Source organism: Pelodiscus sinensis, chromosome 5, assembly GCF_052426305.1.
Source record: "Pelodiscus sinensis isolate ZL-2025 chromosome 5, ASM5242630v1, whole genome shotgun sequence".
Lineage (NCBI taxonomy): Eukaryota > Metazoa > Chordata > Testudines > Trionychidae > Pelodiscus > Pelodiscus sinensis.
The window spans coordinates 58044982-58068663 of record NC_143056.1 but is presented as its reverse complement, the minus strand read 5'-3'; the positions used below and the strand labels follow the sequence as shown (position 1 = coordinate 58068663).

Genomic DNA, 23682 nt, shown 5'->3' with positions numbered 1-23682 from the left:
AAATTACAAATATAGTATCACTGCTGAATTAGTTACAGTTGCTGCAAGAGGTCATAAAGCTATCAATAAGTTTAGTAACATGATGCCTAAACTTGCGCACACAAAAAATGGACACTCAAACATCTTTACAAAATGGAACATGGCCCACTCAATTCCTGTCTGCAGTAGCCAAATACCATTTTAGACAATGGTGTGTAAAACATAGGCCTTTTTACCACTTTGGCTAAAAACCTGAAGCACTTAATCCTGACAACTGTCAAGCTTTTTCTTGGAGTCACGGAATACAGCCTATCAATCACACCAATATACCTAAACAAAGTCTGTCAGACATCATGACATAGATCTCAAAATAAAAATTTAAAATAAGTATTAATTTAAAAGAAATATGCAAGTATTCTAAAAATACTGCAGGCTTAGTCTTCACTATAAGATAAAAACAGATCAAAAGATCTTGATTCATTCTTTACTTTTGGTTTATTATTCTTAATTTTTATTTTTAAATGAAGATGTTACCACTATCTATAAATTTATATTTGATAGAGGAAAACAACAAGGGCTATCCACTTAAAATGCAGGTACGTTGAATGCAAAAACATGCTCTTCAGCTAAGCCCACATGTCCTATATTTAAAACAAGAAAAATCTGATAAATGCATGCCTCATTGCTTAGCTTCCCACATATGAGCAATAAATGGGTCTGTGTGCACCCACTGTACTCTCAGCTAAATGTTTGTCCTTTACAACTTTTATACATGTGCATGGGCTTTTGCATGTATATGGGGATTATATATATATATATATATATATACACATACACAGAATAGTTATTTACAAATACAGTAACTACTGCATATAAATTTACAGTTGCAATTACTGTCGTAAACAAGTTAATAAATTGCACTTAACATTTTAAGTGACAATTTTTTTTTACAGTAGATTCTTGAAAAATGAATATCATCAGCTAACCACTTATTGTGGTGAATTGGTATTTCGTAGTGCTAAACAACAAAAATATGTAACACTGAGTGCTAGCAGTGAAAGTCTTCAGATATAACAAAAGTTATTCAGTAAATGGTAGTTTTATTATACTGTAACCAAAAAATATAGCTGTACCAATCTTTCACTGAACAGAAGTTTGGGGGAAAAAAATGAAGTGCTAATTTTTTTCTTTTAAAACATCCTTAGTACAGTATTCCCATTATTTTGCTTAAGGAACCCAGAAGAAACTTAAGAAATTTCCCCACTGACAGCCAGATCAAACAGGTACTCTCTCAATGGAGATAATTTGCAACTGCAAAAAACATTATTGAAATCCTGAACATCTTTAAAAAAAACCAGCACTTCAGTTTTTACCAAACTGCTTTTAAGTGAAAGATTGGTACAGCTATATTTATTGATTACAGTGAGATTAAAACTACCATTTATTAAACAATCATATTAATTCTACTTGGGTATCCTTAGGTATATGTTCAGTATTTGTATTGAATGGTACAAACGCATTTTCATTTTTTAAAATATTTAATTTTTCATGTTCTGGAAGCTGCCTTGCCTTTTATTATTTTTGTGGCCAAATTTACAGTCTTTATACTGAAATCCATAGGAATGTTAGTATCAATAGAGCTTATGCTCTAACAAATTTCTTACACCAAAAAAGCCATTTGAATATAAAGTTATGGACCCTTAAAAAAAATAGGTTACAGAGCAAGAAGTTCAGTTGATGCCAAACTTAACTTCCATACATTCAAAGGATTTTGCAAGCGTGTAATGTTGTTATATACATGCATTTTAATGGAGCTACGCTAGTAGTAGTACAAAGTAAGTCCAGAGACATTATGTACATTTTTACTCTGAATTTCTAAGGTTTGACTGGTTAAAACAACTAATTATTTTATAATAAAATGAATTTATACATGTTGAATATTAGTTTTCTTATTGTACGTAATCACAATCTTTTTGTGGGATCTGTGTACTATGCGATGGCTTGCAAATACAGGCAGTCCCCGGGTTACGTACAAGATAGGGACTGTAGGTTTGTTCTTAAGTTGAATCTGTATGTAAATCGGAACTGGCGTCCAGATTCAGACACTGCTGAAACTGACCGCCAGTTCTGACTTACATACAGAATCAACTTAAGAACCCCAGGCGTCCCCAAGTCAGCTGCTGCTGAAACTGATCAGCAGCTGATTCCAGGAAGCCCGGGGCAGAGCAACTCTGCCTGGGGCTTCCTGTAGTCAGCGCTGGTCAGTTTCAGCAGAAGCTGACTTGGGGACGCCTGGGGCAGAGCAGCTGGGGTGCTACTGGACCAACCCAGCAGCACCCCATCTGCTCTGCCCCAGACGTCCTGATTCAGCCGCTGCTGAAACTGACCAGCAGCGGCTGAATCAGGACCTGGGGCAGAGCAGCTGGGGTGCTGCTGGGTTGGTCCAGTAGTGCCCACGGGCGCTGCAGGACCAATCGGCAGCGCCCCAGCTGCTCTGCCCCAGAGTCCAAAACAAAAGCCTGGTCTGCTGGGGGGGGGGGGGGCACACTAGCTGCGCCCCCCCCCAGCAGACCAGGGACACGGGGAGCAGAGCCGCAGCGGCAGCGGGGTGCCGCGCCTCTGAGGCTTTGCCAGAGCAAAGCCTCAGAGGCGCGGGGAGACCGCCGCTGCTGCCGCTTCAGTCAAAGCGGCAGCAGCGGCGGTTCCCCGCGCCTCTGAGGCTTTGCTCTGGCAAAGCCTCAGAGGCGCGGGACCCCCCCGCGGCTGCGGCTTCAGTCCGGCTGAAGCGGCAGCAGCGGCGGTTCCCCGCGCCTCTGAGGCTTTGCTCTGGCAAAGCCTCAGAGGCGCGGGACCCCCCCGCGGCTGCGGCTTCAGTCCGGGGGCCTGTGGTCTGCTGGGGACCGTCCCCAGCAGACCACAGGCACCGGGTCTCAAGGGGCAGCAGCAGCGGTTCCCGCGCTTCTGAGGCTTTGCTCTGGCAAAGCCTCAGAAGCGTGGGAACCCGCCCGGTGCCCCTGGTCTGCTGGAGACGGTCTCCAGCAGACATGGGGCACCGGAGCAGCTTACGAACGGGGCTTTCTCGCCCCGACTTCCGGGGCGAGAAAGCTCCGTTCGTAAGTGCGGATCCGACATAAGTCGGATCCGCGTAAGTCGGGGACTGCCTGTACTGTAAATATTGTTAAGAAGATGGATAACAGTTAAGAAGATTACAAAACACATCAGCAAAACATTTTTGAAATCTCAAGTAAAGTTGTCTAACATCCCAACGACAAAAAATAATCTGAATTGAAGAATTCTGGTGTATGGTAAAAATAGTTGCAAGCAGGATGCAACTGTGCTGATGTGAATTTCAGGTCACTACTTTTTGGGAATTTTTTTTTTTTTTTTAACAGCTGGAACACAAGCCTCCCTCAGTCTCTCTTCCTTTTCTGAAACAACAATTATATGTAGGCATACTATTTGTGTTACTTTAAGCACAATAACTATAGCTTGTGAGGATGAACTCTATACTGAATTGTTACCAGAAAATTCTGGATTTAAAGAATGTGGATTATGCATCAAAAAGATTAAAATACATATTTTAGCATTTCCATCTCTGAGAAAGTAACAGTTCAGAGTAGAGCAATTTTGGGGCTTAAAATATTAGCAGATACATCTAAAAAGTGACACTCTCCTGCTCCTCTCTTCCCTCACGCCTCAATTTTTTTAAAAAGTAAAGGCTTATTGTGCACATATACTGAGTCATTCAAATTGAAGGACATATCAAAGAAAATACTACCTTATAACTGGAAGGATCGTCTGGATTAAAATAGTGGAATGGGGATGAAGCCTTTTAAGATTTAGTGCAATAAAATGGGATTAGCCCTGTCTCTCCAGATATTTAAGACAGGACCTTTTGTCAAGGAAATGATTATAGACCTCTTCATTTAGCGAACCCCCCCCCCCCCCCAGGGTACAGGGCTGGAGTATGTGCCTTGATAAAGAGAAGTTAGGCTCTCAAACAAGGGGGGTAAGGATTGAAGAGTTAGAAAATTACATGGTACAATAAATGAAATCTAGTGGTACTGCTGTTGCACTAAACCTGCAATGAAGTAACAAAGGAGCACCAAGCCCTACAGAAGTATTGCTGTACTGAATCAGGTTGAAATGTATTATTTAGTTATAACCAGACTAATATATGTTAGTATGTGACAGACTGCGCAAACCCACTCTTCCACTCTATAGAACACATTTGGATAAACAGAAAATTCAAAATTCAATCACAATTTGCCCTATTCTGCAGTTTCAGCAAGGAATTCCTCAAATTTTTAAAGGGCAGAACTACCTGTTAGCAGTCAAGAAGCAAAAGAGCACAGTTGATAGATTGTGTTCTGCCCCAAGAGTGACATTGTGCCAACTGTTTAATATAATTTTCACATAACCATAAACTTGTGACCAAAGCAGTGCTGATGGAAGAACACAGAAACGAACAACACTTGGCACTGGTGGCTTGGGTAGTCAGTTTCTTCAGGGTATCTAGGCACAGAGCTGGATGGGGTGCTGCCAGAATCCCTCCAGATAATAGTACTGGAGGGCAGTGATCTCATAGATGATCTTGCTGCAGTTGACTGTGGGGAGGAAAAGGTGAGCATGCAGTGCCTTGGACTAATATTGGGTCCCTCACCTTGTGGTGGTGATGCTTCTCTCTCAAGCACGCTTTCCTTCCTGGGATGCAACAAGGGGAAGTGCAGTAGAGGGGGTGCCTCACTGCATGTTTAGAGCCAATGGTGCTAAAACAGCAGAACCTACTGAGAAATACTTGCAACCTTCCCATTGCATAGTCTAACACGTGAGATTCAGCCTGACCTGCAGTAATGAGAGACAGGGTGCCAACTGCAAGACTGCATGGAACCTGGTAGCTCTGAAAGGGACTGCAAGTGCAATACCTAGAATCAGTATTATTTTTATGATGACCAACTTGCCATATAATTCTTTAACCTTCTCAGTAGTATCTAACTCCACTTTTAGACCCACACCTGCTCTACCTGATATAAGGCTATAAATGTTCTCTGATCATGTCCCTTCCCTGACGGCTACAGCAGATGCCCCAAATAATTAATAAACCTTAATTTTCCACTTTAATATTCAAATTGTTGTAGAAGTTTTTGTTTCACTAGCAGTGCACAAACCTTGTCTGAAAATGTTACTGGGGTACTCAATAAACACTTGTCTTTTTCTCATCTGTTGTGCTGTGTGAACTTCTTCATTATTAAAATATCCCTTATTTAATATGCCATGCAGCTAGAATGGGAGGGTTTTTTTTGGCTATTTGTTTTGCCACCAAGATATGAAATATGATTACAATAGGGATTGCTAATTATAATGCCACTTTATATTATGTGTTCCGGATGTCTTGGATACTGTGATTAGACTAATTTTATCTGCTAAACTAACCGCAGACTGCTATAAGTAAGAGGAACAATCATCTTTTGTGAAGGAAACTGACTCTTCTATGATACAGGTAATTCTAGCATTATAAACTTGTCTAAATTATGTCAGTTTAAGATATATAAAATCTTAAAGTGATTTTGTCTAATAACATTATAAAGATTATTCTCCCTTGTATCTATAGGTTATAACAGTGCTCCCAAATGGGTGGGAGAAGGGGAGCACAGTTAGGCAGGACATGGGTCATGGCATGGGCCACATGGGAGGTGGGGAGAGAGTGCCACCTAGCCCATTCCACCCCAAACTGCAGCTCTGCTCTGCCCCCAGCTGCACATCACCCCTATTCTCTCTCTGTCCCTGTTCTGCCCCCAGCTTCTCAAGTGAACCCACTGCGCTGCAATGGACAGGTATAATGTAGAGGGTGTGTTTGTGTATGTGTGCATGCACACATGTGCATACATACAGAGTCTAATGCTGGGGGAAGTTCAGGAATGTGACAGGAAAAGTCTGGACCCCACTGCTTTATAAGGAATTTCCAACTTTTAATCCCCATTTCATTTTGTGATAAATTTGTATCAACTAGGGACATGAAATAGTGGTTAGGAAGTTAATCGAGTAGTTGAGAGTATTTCCACTGACTACTTGATTAGTCAATATGGGGGTTTGCTGCAGCTCTGCTTTTTAAATGTAGAAAGAGCGGCTCGTCTCTTATTTAAAAAGCGGCAGAGCTGCAGTGTCTGGGACCTGGCGTGAGCCAGGACTCAGCTGTCCTGACTCGCGCTGTTTCCCCTGCTGCACCTCTGCCTCCCCTGTCCCCTGCGGAGATGATGCTGTAGGGAACCAGCTTTTAAACTGGCTCCCCCCCAGCACCGGCTCCTGCTCCTCTGGACTACAGCGGGGTTAGCTCCTGTTCAATCCCAACTTGTGCCAGGTCCAGAAGCCCCTGTCCGTAGGGGTCCCAATTGAGAATTGGAACCCCCAAAGAGAGGGGCTGCTTCGCCATAGCAGTGCCTGTCTGCGGGTGGTCCCAACTCCCCGATGGGACTCCCTATGGACAGGGGCTACTACCAGAGCAGCCTCCCCTATCTCCCCACCCCACACTGATAGAGGCAGCAGCAAGGGGGAGAGAAGCAACACAGCTGAGAGGGTCCTGGGAAGAACCAGCTTTTAAGCCAGCTCCCACCAGCTTCTGCTTCCCCCCTTGCTGCCTCTGATATAGAGATAGTGGGTGGGAAATGTAAAAGAATAGACTAGTCAACTACTCACATCCCTATTTCAGAGTGCTCAGTGTTGTCTCTGAATTAAGTGCTGTAGTTTTTTGTGGCATATCTAAAGGAAGCTTGTTAACTTCTAATCTCATCTACTGACATTGTTCAAGAGCAGTTCAAATAAAAATTAAGCCTGTAATGTAAAGTTGAATAAAAAATGTTAGAAGATGCTTAGAAACAACTTTAACTATGGAACCAGCTTCTTGACTTAAAATTATCTGAAGTTTTCCAATATGACTAACCTGTTGGGACTCGATTCTTCCCACTCTGTCCTCGATGACTCCCTTAGGTTGTGTCGCATACCCTCAAAAAATAAAAAATTAAATACCCCTCCACAACATCCTACAAAATACCCCACCACCTAATCATGGACAGTGCCTGCAGAGCACACCGCAGCATAACACATCCAACTCAGCAAATAAAACTATTTTTGAAACTTCACACCTCCTGTGCTTTCTTGCAATGTTACCAGAGGATAAACTTAGTATCAACATGACACACATTCCCCTGGAACAGACAACTGTAAAAATCTGATTTTTTAAAATGGCAAACCATCCCCTTGTTTAATATGTATTATAAAGATATGAGATGGGCTGGATTAACTACTTTCCAAAATTCTGAATCTAGGAAGCTCATTTTAATTAAACCTAGAATGGGCTAATATTTTAAGAGGACGCAGGAAAATAAAATTACAAGTCAATCAACTGTCATTTACTCTACATTATGCAATTGGTATAATGATAAAAGACTTACATGAAAGCCATCTTCGACCACTTCAGCATCACTGTGCAATGGTGGACAACCTGTGGAAAAATGAAAAGTATTTATTTTACTTGCTTCTCTTTATATTGCTTAAGTCATTCTATCTGAACTTTGAGTAACCACGTAGGACGTAAAAACTGAACTAAATACTAAGTCCTTTAAATATGTAGATAAAATTACTTTATCATTTATGGTGACAAGCCTATAATACAGGTTCTTAGTATTTCTGATGCTCCTGTTAGCATGGTCTTTTAACTAGCTTGCAATTCTGCTTTTGCTGTGTTTTTACAATTATGCATCATAGACTCATAGAATAGTAAAGGGACCTTGAGGTCATCTAGTTCAGTCCCCAGCACTCATGGCAGGACTACATATTATTTAGATAATCTCTGACAGGGTTTTGGTTAACCTGTTCTTTAAAAAAAAAAAAAAAAGATAGATTCCACAACCTCCCTAGGGTAATTTATTCCAGCGGTTAACCACTCTGACCCTTACAAGGTTTTTCCTAATGGCCAACCTATGCCTCCCTTGCTGCAATGTAAACCCACTGTCCTATTCTCAGACACTAAGAACAACAATTTTTTTCCCTACTGCTTGTAACAACTTTTATGTACCAGAAAACTTATGTCCCCTCTCAATCTTCTCTTTTCCAGACTAAACAAACCTATTTTTCAAATCTTCCTTCATAGGCCATGTTTTCTTTAATTACAGGCAGTCCCCGGGTTACGTACAAGATAGGGACTGTAGGTTTGTTCTTAAGTTGAATTTGTATGTAAGTCGGAACTGGTACATATTGTAGGGGAAACTCTAGCCAAACATTTCTCCAGAGCTCAGTTTTATTCTCCCACACATCACTTCCCTCAGTCCTTTATTCTCAAGCTGAGGTGTCTGCTGAGAAAAGCCGCTCCGCGTCTCCCTGGTCTGCTGGGGGGAAGCAGCTAGTGCGGGGTTGCCTCACCCCGTTTGTAAGTAGGGATCCGATGTAAGTCGGATCCATGTAACCCGGGGACTGCCTGTACTTCTGCTGCTCTTCTTTGGACTTTCTCCAATTTGTCCACATCTTTCCTGTAATGTGGTGCCTAGAACTGGACACAATACTCCTGTTGATGCCTAATCAGCATGGACAAGAGCAGAATTACTTCTCATTTCTTACTTATAACACTCTTCCTAATACATCCCAGAATTATTATTTTTTAACAATATTATAATGTTGACCTCCAGCTCCAGATCTCTTTCCACAATACTCCTTTTTAAACAGTCATTTCCCATTTTCTTTGTGAGCGCAACTGACTGTCTTTTCCTAAATAGAGTACTTTTGCGTTTGTTCTTATTTAATTCCATCCTGTTTACTTCTGACCATTTCTCCATTTTACTCAGGTCATTTTTAATTTTAATCCTATTCTCCAAAATATTTGCAACTTCTCTCAACTTGTTACTATCCACAAACTTTATAAACATATGCTCTCTGCCATTAGCAGAAAACAAAAAAGAACAAAAAACAGACACACCAAGGAAGATATTGAACAGAACAGAACAAGACCCAGAACTGTATGCCCTTCTATCATTGAACTATTGAGGACTACTCTCTGGGAATGGCTTTCCAACCATTTATGCACAACCTTACAGTAGCTCCATCTAGGTTATATTTCCCCAAGTTGTTTACGAGAAGATTGTGTGAGACTATATCGAAAACCTTATAAAAGTCAAGACATACCACATCTACACCACTTCTCCCCTCCCATAAAGGTTGTTACCAAAAGAACATAAGAATAGCCATACTGGGTCAGACCAAAGGTCCATCTAGCCCAGTATCCTGTCTGCCGACAGTGGCCAGTGCCAGATGCCCCAAAGGGGGTGGACTGAAGACAATGATCAAGCAATTTGTCTCCTGCCATCCTAATAGCCTTTTATGGACCTAACGTCCATGAATTTATCTAGCTCTTTTTTAAACTCTGTTATAGTCCTAGCCTTCACAGCCTCGTCCGGCAAGGAATTCCACAGGTTGACTGTGCGCTGTGTGAAGAAGAACTTTCTTTTATTAGTTTTAAACCTGCTACCCATTAATTTCATTTGGTGTCCTCTAGTTCTTATATTATGGGAACAAGTAAATAACTTTTCCTTATTCACTGTCTCCATACCACTCATGATTTTATTTCATTTCATTATTTTATTTCTCTATCATATTCCCCCTCGGACTCCTCTTTTCTAAACTGAGAAGTCCCAATCTCTTTAGCCTCTCCTCACATGGGACCCGTTCCAAACCCCTAATCATTTTAGTTGCTCTTTTCTGAACCTTTTCTAATGCCAAAATATCTTTTTTGAGGTGAGGAGACCACATCTGTATTCAAGATGAGGGTGTACTATAGTTTTATATAGGGGCAGTAAGATATTCTTTATCTTATTTTCTGTCCCTTTTTTAATAATTCCTAGCATCCTATTTGCTTTTTTGACTGCCGCTGCACTGTGTGGACATTTTCAGAGAACTATCCATGTGAACTCCAATATCTCTTTTCCTGATTAGTTGTAGCTAAATTAGTCTCCATTATGTTGTATGTATAGTTTGGAAAAAATAACCCCATGTGCATTACTTTACACTTATTCACATTAAATTTCATTTGCCATTTTGTTGCCCAATCACTCAGTTTGGTGAGATCTTTTTGAAGTTCTTCACAATCTGCTTTGGTCTTGACTATCTTGAACAGTTTAGTATCGTCCACAAACTTTGCCACCTCACTGCTTACCCCTTTCTCTAGATCGTTTATGAATAAGTACCCTGTCAAAGAAAGCTACTTGGCTGGCTTTACACAATTTATTTTAAGAGGCAGGTAACTGGCTAATCATATAGTCAATACAATTTGTATCCACTACACGATTAGTTGATAAGGGAAGTCACTTAGTCCCAGCTTGTGCCAGGTCTAGGAGCTACCCCTGCTACGGTTCTGCAGTTTAAATGTAGTAAGAGCCGGGTGCACGGTGGTTGGGGCTGGCCGCAAACAGAAGCTACTGGTAACCTCCTCCGAGGACAAGGGCTGCTTCACGGGATGCAGAGCAGCCTCCCTTGCCCACCCCCGTGCTGCTGTTTCTGATACAGAGGAAGCAAAGGAGCGGAGGGGAGCAGGGGGGAGAGAGAGAGGAGGGGAGAATACATCTCTAATTTATTCTTGATAAATTCATGCTGTTATTAGGGATGTAAAAAGTAGTTTAAAAATGTAACTGTGTAACTGCTAAAATTCTAGCGGTTACACATGTTGCGGCCTCTTAAGTACACAGCTTGCCATCTTTGCTTCCTGGGGAGCCGGTGGTGGCAGGCTGGGAGCTGCTCCAGCCCCTACCAGTTAACAATTTACATCCCGAGCTGTTATTTATCACCTTATTATCTTCTAGATGTTTGCAAATTGCTTAATTATTTGCTCCATTATCTTTCCAGATACAGAAATAAAGCTGACTGGTTTGTACAGGATAACTGATTTAAATCATGATTTAAATAACAAGTTAGGAAGACTTAATGTAATCATGGTTTTCTACATAAAAGTGCATTCTTGTTGGCTGTTATAACCTTAATACATACTCTTTCCAACTCAGATAAAAGTAGGTTTCATTTTTAGAAAGTACACGCTATACATTTTAAAACAGTTATTTTGAAAACTTTTCAGATTAGTTTTATAGTTGTATCAGAAAATGAATAACTGTTTATTTCATTTACCAAAGGTAACTGAAGAAGATATTTATGAAGTCATTGGGAGGTGAACTATGTCCAATTCACCAGGTTAATCATTAATATTTGAAGGATTTTCTTGCCATGCTGTATTAAGAGGAAAACACCACTAGTCAGACATTTAAATTGTTTTATTTAACTAACATTATGTATTGTGGATTTTTTCTTCAAAAGCAAACATATGATATTTTAACACAACAAACATATGCATTTTTTAATTTAAACATTCAAGTTTTTAAAATCAAGTTTGTTTTTAACGAAAATAGTTAAATGAAATATTCAAAAAAATAAAATAGACTATGGCACCCAGGTCAAAACAAGAAACTTAAAATACTGGCTTCTGCAGATAACTTAGTAGTCTTCACATTCATTTGCTTGTTTTTTCATAATAAGGAAAAGAAAAACAAGCTTTCCTGGTTTTTCAGGTCCCAATTGATTTCTCAATTTGGAATGAATTAGTCCAAAGGAAGAAAATATTCTTTCTACTCTGGCAGAAGAAGCTAGTGCTGTTAAAAGTGAGATCATCACTTCAACAGTCTCTGAATCCAAGTGCTTCCACCAGTTCAGTGATGTGACTTTCCTTAAGACAGTGGTCCCCAACCTTTCTGGGCTACCGCGCGCCCGTGGCCAGCGCCGCCCACACGCTGCACTCCTGGGGCCGGCGCCGCTCCCGTGCTGCACAACCAGGAGCCAGCAGTGCCCATGCGATGCACGCCTGGGGCTGGCGCCGCTCCTGTGCCACGTGCCCGGGAATAGGGACGCTCATATGTCACGCGCCCTGGGCCAGCATAGCCCATGTACCGCGTGCCCGGGGGTGGGGCTGGCCCTGATCACTCGGCGGGTGCACAGAAAAGGCCCAGTGGGCGCTATGGCGCTCGCGGGCACCGCATTGGGGACCACTGCCTTAAGATATAATCATCAAACATATATTTCCTGAATAATTCACCCTTAGCTCTGAAGTTTATTATTGTTGGCATTATGGAGGGAATGACTGCTGGATGTCCATGTCATAACCAATTCCTCTTCTTCAGCAGTTAAAGTTTGACCCTGATACCAAGTATCGAGAATATTTGCAAGAAAACGAGCTGGAGATGGTGTTTGTCCCATTCATTTTTTAAATGGTTGTAATTTAACTCTATTGTTACATATCTCTCTTTTTAAGATCTTTTTCAGTTGCTTCTAAATTTCAACGGCATCAGCAATAAAAGTTATTTCCCTGCATTTTGTTCAATGCTACAGAACTAGGCATCAGGGTACTCTGAAGGGGTTCAACATTTCTTTTCAGCCCAATTTTTAACTTGTTCTAAGTAATTTCTCTAGTTGCCTACTTATTTGCTTTCCTCTTCTTCACATGTAATAGCTTTATTTTCAGAAACCTCTACTGTGATTCAGAATTAAGAGAGCACCCTTTTTTGGATTAAAAGTTTTATAGATGTTTCAAGTATTAAAATGTATTTTGTGCTACTCCTTCATACTATAATCTTGCAACTCCCAAAGTTATGCTTTAGCTGCATGAAATGGTAAAAAGGCAATATGTTGCATGTATCTAAAGACAAAAATATTTCCTTTGAGAAGTAATTTTGGAACACAGGTTGTACCTCCCTTAACTGTGACTCTTTGATCTGGCAACATCCGTGGTCCGGTAGGACCCCAGACATTCCTGGATCACAGAGTCCAGGTACAGGGAGGTCTGGCCATGGGGCAGGAATGCAGCAGTGGGGACTGGTGACTCAGCTGGGAGCCCTGTGAGGTGAGGGGGCAGAAGGGAGGGCCAGGTGCAGCGGGGTGTTCTGGCCACAGCAGCTGGGCAATAGCAGGGGGCTGGCGCCAGCTGTGTAGCTCTGGCCCTGGCAGGACTAGTGGGAGCTGGAGAGCTCAGGCTCAGGGAGTGATAGCTGGCCAGGCATCAGTGGAGTGGGCTGGAGCCTTAGCTGGGGTGGGAAGAGGAAGCAGATGTTTAACATGGGCCAGGAGAGGAGGGACTTCTCCTGGTCTGGCAAATCCCCTTGTTTGGGACTAGTCAGGTACAAAGGTGCCAACCAGGGAGGTTCATCCTGTACCATCATTTTCTTTCATACAGCTCAGCTCATTTTAACAGAGCAAAACAATTAGCACTATGCCTTTCAAGTAGGGATGTTAAATTTAGTTTAACTGGCTAAATGAATAGTCGATGCAATTTGCATTGACTATTCAATTAATCAATAAGCGCGCCTCCACCAGGGCTGTTGCTACACTTTAAAGGTGAAAGTGCTGCGGGGAGCATGGGCTCAGCGGGGAACTCAAGCAATCCCCCACTGGCCCCGTGCTCCCCACAGCATTTCAAAGCAGCAGCACCACATGGAGCCCAGGGTCAGCTGGGGACTCAGAATCATCAGCTGGCCCCAGGCTGCATGTGGCGTTTCAAAGCAGTAGTGCAGTGTGTAACCTGGGGTTTGTCCCTGGGCTCTGTCCCTGGGCTCTATGTGGCGCTGCCACTTTGAAGCACCCCCTTCTCTTCCCCTCTCCTTGCTGCTTCTATCTGATAGAAGCATTGGGGGTGGAGGTGAGGGGGGGAGAGGGAGAAGTAGTTAGTTGACTAGTGTGCTGACTATCCGATAAGCATTTGTTTACTGGATAGTCGACTACTCATTCACATCCCTGCTTTCAAGTACTGTATGCACTTTTATTAGCGCTTCTTCATGCACATAAAAAAAAAGATACTGAGAGATTTACATAGAATACCAAACTCTCCATTGTTTGACTTTCTCTTTTAGAGGTCTGAAAGGAACATTACCTCCCTTTTCCATTGGCAAATATTAATTTTACCCTCACCCTATTGTGTTTCCACCTTTATTTCACTGTCATTCTTGTGCACTTAGTTCCTATGACAGACAGAGCACAGCTCTGGGATTTTCTGTTAATTAGACCGTTACTTGAAATTTTTCATGAGACATTTTTCAATAGATCCTATATAAAATTTGTGCATTCAGTTATTTTGATAGAATCATTTATAAAAATACTATGAAGTAAGCAGCTCAACGAAGGAAGTAACCTTAAGGGTGTCTGACCATTTAGATACACAGTTCACATGCTAAAAACAAATAAACTGATATACCCGCAAGAGCCACTAGTATGGAAGCACTTATATGCATCAACATGATCAACAAATGGGAATGATATATTTGTAATGAAAAAGGGACTGGGAATTTACTGATATGGACAAACCAGTTCCACCACAAGTCTCTGGCATGCTCTGGGTAAGTCAGTGAACCTTTCTGTGCCTCGGTTTCCTCATATGTAAAATGGAGCTAATACTTCCTCATTATACAAGGATGTTTTGAGAATTAGGATTCTTGGATGTAACGTGTAGAGAAATTCCAAGTATTAACAACCTATCTAAATGTTATACCCATAGTATATAGTGAACCAACTTAAATTTTTAAATAACTTAAAAGTATTAAATCAAAACACATTTTATGTCATTTCACATGGCTAATATGGGTAAGTTTTTAAAAAACCCAAAGCAAGACACATACCTTGAGAGAGATCTTCTACAGCTCTACGGATGCCTCTGTCAAAAGCTCGTGCATCAGCAGGACTCTGGAACGTAAGGCCAAACTTCTTGTCATCAATCTTCCAGTGATGAAAAGTTGGGGTAACTTTGTTGTAAATGAGGTCCTTCTTTAATGTACATTCCAAAACCACCTTCCAAAATCCAAGAGGAAAAAAAATTAATTATCTGAAAATATCACGACGTTTGTAAAGAATGGATATTCAGTATACATCTTTGGAATTTTACTTGAAAAATGACTTCTTAGTCCTTGTTTAATTTTCCCCCAGTACAAGCAACTAAGACCAGGTCCACATTACAAATGTTAGCCAATATAGCAACATAATTAAGGAGTAATATTCTTTAGTGACATTTCTATACCAACAAGAACCCTACTCTTGACATCCCCTTCCAACATGAAAAGCTTTGCAATGTATCTTATTTTACTTACCAAATCGGTATAAGCTATGCTTATACTGTCAACCAATCTCATAGCTTTCTTTGATAGGATAACAAGCCTTGTGGATAAGGAAGAAGCGGTGGATGTGGTATATCTAGACTTTAGTAAGGCATTTGATACAGTCTCGCATGATTTTCTTATCAATAAACTAAGCAAATACAACTTAGATGGGGCTACTGTAAGGTGGGTGCATAACTGGCTGGATAACCACTCTCAAAGAGTAGTTACTAACAGTTCACAATCCTGCTGGAAGGGCATAGCAAGTGGGGTTTCGCAGGGGTTTGTTTTGGGACCGGTTCTGTTCAATAACTTCATCAACAATTTAGATATTGGCATAGAGAGTATTAAGTTTGCAGATGATACAAAGCTGGGAGGGGTTGCAACTGCTTTGGAGGATAGGATCATGATTCAAAATGATCTGGACAAACTGGAGAAACGGTCTGAGGTAAACAAGATGAAATTTAATAAGGGAAAATGCAGAGTACTCCACTTAGGAAGGAACAGTCAGTTTCACACATACAGAATGGGAAATGACTCTCTAGAAAGGAATACAGTAATTCCTCATTTAACACTATAGATGCATTTCTGAAAATGTTCGTGCTAAGTGAAAACATGCTATGCAGGGTCAATTTTCCTATTAAAAATAATGGAAAAGGTGGGGGCCGTATTTCAGGTGGTGGTGGTGGTGGCGGTGGTGGCAAAGTAAATTTTTTGTTGGTGCTGGGTTGTCAACGTTAACATTAGATATCTAGCAACATAAGTTAACTAGCAACACAAGTCGCCGCAGTTTGTTAAAACACAAAGATAAACACGTGAGTGAGCGGAGGAGCGCTGTGACCACGTGTATTACCACTGTTTTCACCAGCTTATACTGCTGCATGAAGTAGTCCACCACTTGATTATTTTCGTGTTATTTTGGGAATGGTCATGTTATTCGAAAAAATGTTCCATAAAAAAAATCGTGTTATTGCGAAAACGTATTAAGTGGGCATGTGTTAAACGAGTAGTTACTGTACTGCAGAAAAGGATCTAGGGGTCATAGTCGAACACAAGCTAAATATGAGTGAACAGTGTGATGCTGTTGCAAAAAAAAAGCAAACAATTCTGGAATGCATTAACAGGAGTGGAGTGAGCAAGACACGAGAAGTCATTTTTCCACTCTACTCTGTGCTAATTAGGCATCAACTGGGTATTGTGTCCAGTTCTGGGCACATTTCAAGAGAGATGTGGAGAAATTGGAGAAGGTCTAGAGAAGAGCAACAAGAATGATTAAAGGTCTAGAGAACATGAGCTATGAGGGAAGACTGAAAGAATTGGGCTTGTTTAGTTTGGAAAGGAAAAGACTGAAAGGGAAAATGATAAACTTAAAAAACAACAAATAGTCTAACAAAACATGCAGATGGTATCATGAGATTCTACATAAACAAAGAACCATTGTTGCCTTCATTGTTTGGTAGGTTGATAATGACTCAGCCATCCAGTATCTTTATTCAAGCCATAGGTGTGAGAATCCAACTTGTGAATGAATTGTAGTTCTAGTCCTTCCCTGTGTATTTGGCTTGTGGAGTTGGTCTGTAACAAAACAGCTACTTGAAGATCTGTTAATGCATGCACAGAAAGATAGCAGTTTTCAGGTATCTAAAAAGGTGTCACAAGGAGGAGGGAGAAAAATTGTTCTCCTGGGCCTCTGAGGATAGGACAAGAAGCAATGGGCTTAAACTGCAGCAAGGGAGGTTTAGGTTGGACATTAGGAAAAACTTCCTAACTGGTCTCCCTTGTGAAATCTGTACAGTATAGGGTAAAAGCACACAAAAGATCAGATATCACATGGAGAGACCAGATTTCATGTTACATGATGTGTTTTTCATTGCTGTGAATTTGGTTGGGCCCTAACCATAATCCATGGACCTCACTCACAGATGTTAGGTTCCGTTTGCTATACCATGCACATAATTAATCTGGTATAATACTTTTTTTTAAAAAAAGTAGAATTATTAATTTGAATTTCCCATGTAATTTTTTTTCCTTTAAAAAGAATGATTTAGTAATCTACCACCCCGGAAGCTAAATATTCATTCTTTCAGATAAACTGTACATAAATTGCTTCCGTGAATCTGGCCAGAAAAATGCCATTTAACTATCATCAGCTATTATTACCAGCATCTAATTCTGCATCACATAATGCTTATTTTTCCCTAGTTGAGAGAGACAGAGAGAATTCAAGAGACAGAATGCAACCACTCGTGTGTGTGTGTGTGCGCGCGTGTGCGCGCGCCGTGAACAGATATTATTGTTTGCTAGGTTTTTCTTCATCCCAACTAGCCTAGCTTTTCAACCTAAATTAACATTTCATTGGTTTGAATGCCATAGTCTCGTAACAGTTATAGTAGAGAACCTATAGAATTCATAATATAGAATAGATGAAACACCAAAAGGTTACAGAACTAAAGCTATTATACTTTTAAAAAATAAAAACAGAGTATTACAAAGAACCATAGATAGATAGATAGATAGATAGATATGCTCAAAGTAACAAGGTTTAGACCCCAGAAGAATAAATTTCTAAGTATATTAAACAAAGTGATGTGGTTTTCCTTTCTATCATTATAAAAATCAACATTCATTTTATGTTCTTTTGTTAACTGCCATTCTTGAAACTTTGCTTAAATTGGTAAAAGGGTTTGAAGCAATTTTTGTTTGACCTGGGAAAGCAAGTCTAGACTGAAATACGAATTCATCTTCTGTCAAACAATTTCATTTATTTTACAAAAGATAAAAACTTAAGATACCTTTTCACTATACAGGAAAAAAATCAGCAAATGATTTCTATTTTCAAAAATCATTAAAATGTGGGAAAAAGAAAAAGCAGAGAAATGTTTCTTTTTTAGAAACTCTGTAGGCACATGTAAGAGAATAAATGGTGACTCACTATGCTATTAGAACAATCTACCTACAATCATTGGATATAACTGCACGAAGCAAAAAATACTTAGGTTTGCAGTTGTGAGGTCATCTTGGCCAAATGTCTCTTATCAATGCCAAGACAATTATCAATGCCAAGACAATCTTCCACTGTGTTGCATTAGTAACTGACACAATTGGCAGGGCATACTTGGTATGAACACGTAACTAGTCTAGTTTAAAACATGCATTAGACCTTGCTATAACCAGTTAATTTCTAAGGGGTAGTCAGATGCCCTTATTCATGCTAAGCAATGAATAGCCTGATGTAGTGATGTTAAAAAGCGTTTAATACGGTAACTGTGTAGCTGTTAAAAATTGTTGCTTAGCTTTATGCTGCAGAGCCCGCAGCGAAGATGCCTCCCCAGGAGCTGGCTGAATTAAAGTTTAATTGATACAATTAACTGAGAAGCATCAGCTTATTAGTTAAACAATTAGTTGGTTAAACTCTAACCTCTCTAGCCTGATCTAAAGATGTTCTCAATTCATAGGAACTTCTTTGGGTGGAATATAATGGTCTATACTAGTGTATTTAGGCTACCCAATGTTAAGAAAGGATTATGATTTGAAGACTGAAGTTACCTATGTACCTCTGACCTCTTCCTGCACTGACGCGGAGATAGGCTCACAGCCATATGCAGAGTAACAAAAGATGCAGATCAGCTCAGCTCAGCTCTGGGAAGGCTCAGTTACACTGCTCCAATGAGACCTAAACTCAAATAAATCCGTCTTATTCAGTACTAAGTTTTATACGGAGCAAGTCCACCCTCTTTCTTATGTAAAAAGATGTGCACATCTGATTGCTCCCCCTCAGTAATTACATTGCTTTTATTAATAAAAAGTGATTTTATTAAGTATAAAAAGCAGCATTTAAGTAGTTATAACAGCACACAGAATAAAGTAAGTTATTAAGCCAAATAAAATAAAGCATGCCAGCTAAGCCCAATACACTAAGAAACTTGTTACCTCTAATACCTTACCCTAACTGTATTTCTAATCATCTTCTTTAACAGACTGGAAAGCGTCCCTATCTGGGCTTGATTCTTCCCAAGATTACTGCAGGAAACATCTAAGACTGAATAGGTGGGTAGTAAGCAGGGGTGTCCCTGGCAGCAGTCCCTATTGTTTGGCTTCTCACCCTTATATAGTTTTTGCCAAAAGCAGGAATCCTTAATGTTCAGTTTAAACTTTTTCTCATTTTTAGTAAAAAAGTACAATGTCCAAGATAGGTGCCAGTATCTGGTGACATGACCACATGTCTTTGTGGGGACTCTGAGCCCATCCTACATACTGGGCCATAGGAACAACAAACCCATGTATTGACCTTATCTATGAGACATTTCTGAAATACCTTTAATGGCTCTCACTTAACATGTCTATATTAGTAAAACAGGTTTATACTTCATATTTCTACCGTGAAATACAGGAATGATATATGCACACAAATAGAATATACACCTTCAGCAGATTATAACTTTTCAAATGATACCTACACATAGTATTTTGCATAAAGCATTTCCCAGTTATGCATATTCATAAGTATCTTTGCATAAATAATATGGCTAGCCCTGCCACTGACAACCCCTTTTAGAATCCATAGTTTGATTCACTCTCCTTCAATACTTCAGAAAATACAAAAAGTTATTCTTGAAGAAGGCCCAGATAGAAGGAAAGAATTTCCATATGCTTCTCATATTTTTTTTTTTGGAGGGGGGGTGGGAGGGCAAAGGAGAGATGTTTATGTGGAGGAGTGGCTGGAAAGAGCAATTCCTGAAGCAAGCCTCCTTCACTGAGTTCACAGGAAGAGACCTAAGGTGTGAAGATTTTGTAGGTAGAAAAAAAATTAAACCCTTGAGAGAAGATACTCTCTCAATTCCACATTTTCAGGACAGCCTTCTCTTGTCCTCTGGAGACAAACATTCTCCTTATGGTGCCACTATGTTTTAACTTGCCCTCTAAATTAGCCCTCTACATAGGGTTTAGAAAGGGCTGGGTCCTTGTTTGCAGATTTGTATTTATTAAAAGCGCCCACTGAGGACTGAGGTCAAGAAGGAAAATTCTACTATTCCACCCAAGAAAAATACAGCCTAATAACTTAGGCAGACTGTGGAAGGGTTTAAAGTATGGCAAACACACGGTGACTTAAATGGGAAGTTTTGACCATCAGATCCCTTATCATACGGTATTGGCTCCTATTTTGGAAGCCAAAAGTCTACTTTGTGTTTGGTGGTAAAGCCATAAACATGCTTCTTAGAGAGCAGATTCTTCCAATTAGCCTCAACCACTCAAGAGGCAGAAGGAATTGCTGAAAGCAACTTTTGTCTAAGGCAGCAGTGGGCAATAATTTTTGCCTGGGGGCCACTTCAAAAATTTTTGAAGTAGTCCCAGGCCACCATTATTGGTCTGGGGGTGGAAGAGACCCTTTGCCCTCCCCTTCCCACTAGGCACCCATGCCTTGGAAGAGGCTTGGCACGTTCTCCCACCCCCAGACCAATCAGGGCCTGGGGGTGGGGGCGTGCAGGAAGCCTCCTCCCGTCCTGCAAGCAGAGCGTGATGCTTTGAAGGCCCCAATAGGCCTGGGGGCGGGGGAGCATGTGAAGCCTCCTCCACTCTCCCTCCCGCCCCCCGCCCTGCCAGGAGTGCGCAGGGCCTCCGGAGGCTGGAACCACCCACTTGGTGGGCCAGATCCAGCCTGTGGAGGCCCTTTTGCCCACGCATGGTCTAAGGCAATGTGTGTTTTTTGCAATGGGGAGGGGACTGAGACAAACTCCAGGGGGAAACCTATAGAGGGACCCAGTTGTTACCACACAAGACACTAATATCTGAGTCCATTCAGACACAGAGGGGAAGAGAAGTTACCAAAGACTTGTGATTTGATCTTATTAATTTATCTGCCTTGTGACAGTGAGTGGAGGATACTAGGGGCTGAATTTATGGAGACAGAATAGGAGCAACCTTGTCCTTGGGAAGGACTACTACAGAAGTACAGCTACCATTAGTTTAGATATTCATTTTGTTGCTTTAGCTGATTTGGCTCTGCAGCTGGTGGACCAAATCTGCCTTCTGACAGTTGCCGCAGTAGAATAAAATCTGGCTGGGCCTTCAGGAGTTGGCCTGCTTCCCTTCCAGCCAGTCAGATAATTTCTATTTATACGTTTCTAGTTCTTCATTTTCTTCCCATTTTCTTTTCTTAAATTGGAAACTTTTTATAACTTATTTAATTTCTTAATTGGTAGCAGAATTTTAGAATTTATATAGGTCCCCCCCCCCCCACACACAAATAAAATGCTTAGGTATGCTGAGAAAGTCAAGTCCATGGCCTCATTAAAATCATTACTGTGATAATATTAACGCAAAAGACAATATAGTATGTATGTTAACCGGTTCACCTGTAAGCATGAAGCTTACCAGTATGCTTACCAGTTAACTGGCCCTGGTCAGTGAACTCCAATGGCACCCAGCCATGTTGGGCCAGAAAAGCCCTGATTCTGCCCTGGCAGGCCAGGCACCAGGACCTCATACCTGCAGTGGGACAGACAGCAAGACCTCACAGCTGTGGCTGCAACGGGGTTGGGTGGTAGAACCTAAAGTAAAACGGTTAACTGGTTAAGCGTTCTTGTTTAATCGGTTAGCCATTTTAAAATCCTAGATACAGATAAGCAAATGGCTTCTGCTATGTTTGCAACTGATTGCCATATGCCAATACCTTGAACTTCTTCTAGTCAGTAAAGCTGAAATATTTTAGCCAGGCTATACTTTTAGGGTTTGCAACATACAATCAATGGGAGTTGCACTTTTAAAAGCATATATCAATCCTATCTTTAGGTGTCTAAATCCAGGATAGGAGCCTAACATTAGCCTTCTATTTTTGAAAACTTTGGGCTATGAAAGAAAAACTTCAGACTAACTGCTAATGTATTTAATGAATAATATTAACACCAAGACAATTCTGTTTTGAAAAGATTTTAATAAAAATACAATTATAGCTCATGATGCTGAAAACACTTCAGCACAGGCTTAGCTGTAAGCACGTGCTTAGTCTCATTAAAGTCAACTGAACTATTTATATAAGTAACATTAGATACCTGATTTAGTGTTTGGAAAATTAGAGACTTAATTTTCAATATTTTGTTTTTTGTCTGTGGTGGTTTTGTAGCAGCCAAGTAAGATATCTTATATATAGTAGCATTTTATAAAATTATAAATGGTGTTTTTAAAAATTTACACTATACACTTTAATCTCAAGTTACAGTAAAATTAATTTTCAAGTTAGATTGAAAAAAGCCTCAAACTCATTTAAATTGCTCCACCCTCCAGCAGAAAGATGAAGACCACTCAAATTCTTTACCTTAAAATTCTATTCCCCACAGATATATTTACAGGCTTTTTACAAAAACCATGTACAGGAAAAAAAAATTCCTATTCATAATACTGTTTTCCCACTGTTTTGTCTTTGCTCCTTGTTATTAGAAGAAATAGTAGCATTTATTTTCTAAAGAACATTTATTATGAAAAGGAAACAACAAATCATGTAATTTGTTTCTCTCTAGTAAGAGTCAGAAGATTAATCAAACTTTGGAGACACAAGCAAGTATTCTGCTTAAAAATGTAATTGTAGCATAAGTAATAAGAAATAGCTCTTCAATACATGGATTTAGCACACAAACTTATGGTTTAGCTGCTTTTGAATTTAATAACATTCTGGCACAAGCATGCCAGTTAATCTCTTTCCAACACCTAGTCAGAAGAGACTGAAAAACAGAATTGAGTCTCCTAAAGTGGTGGATTTATATGAGGTATAGTGCAGCTCCTTTATACAAATGCATCGCTGTATCTCTCAAATCAATCAAATATAGTTTTTTCCTCAGAAGAAAGTTTGTAACCTATTCCATCAGTCACTTCTGATGGATGAACCACATTAAGTCAGTCTCCTCTTTTTATTTTTATATTGGGTTCCATTACAAGGATGAACTGGAGAAATGTGCAAGCCATAACAGAAAAGCACCATAATTAAGCAAAAAGCCTAATTAATTAAGCATTTTCCTTTAACAAATAAGATTTACAGAATTCAAAAAACCTAGAAGTTTTACACTAATATACATTTAAAGATGTTAATATCAAGTTAGAAATATACTTATCTTTATACAAGCTATCAAAGAAGCAGACCTGACCATGTTAAAATGGAGTGTACTTTGTTCCAAGTAGACTGGCTGGAGCCAGATCTAGGAAGGTGACTATAATAAAGAAGGAAGTGTGTAATTATGTCAAGTATATTTTGCGAGACTTTACATTCCAGCAGAGATCTAAGCAATCTGGGTAAGCTTGTCCAGTAAGCCTCCCTTTCCTCTCCTAAATTAAATCAATATCCTTCTTGGTGCCACCACTTTGACTTCCTTCCTAAACTACTACCATGCCATTTGCCAATACCATATGAGATTTGAAGCATTTTATTTAAAGAGACTTCACAGAGTTTCTTAAATTCACCTAGCATATGCAATTATGAAGGCTCTACATAGAACCCAGCTAACCTTTGTTTACCACTAATCTTTAATTTTTGAGTGACTAAAGGATTTTTTCAAAG

General features: G+C 40.2%; 1 protein-coding gene across 3 annotated transcripts in view; it reads right to left on the bottom strand.

The window, feature by feature from the left end:
• SPRED1 (sprouty related EVH1 domain containing 1) overlaps nucleotides 1–23682 on the bottom strand; it is a 118653-nt gene that overhangs the window by 30538 nt on the left and 64433 nt on the right. For all 3 annotated transcript variants that reach the window (XM_075927035.2, XM_075927036.2, XM_006132697.5), the window contains exons 3-4: nucleotides 14667–14835; nucleotides 7428–7477 (exon numbers count right to left, since the gene is read on the bottom strand). In XM_075927035.2, the coding sequence (XP_075783150.1) occupies nucleotides 7428–7477; nucleotides 14667–14835 (219 nt within the window). The remainder of the gene's footprint in view (nucleotides 1–7427; nucleotides 7478–14666; nucleotides 14836–23682) is intronic.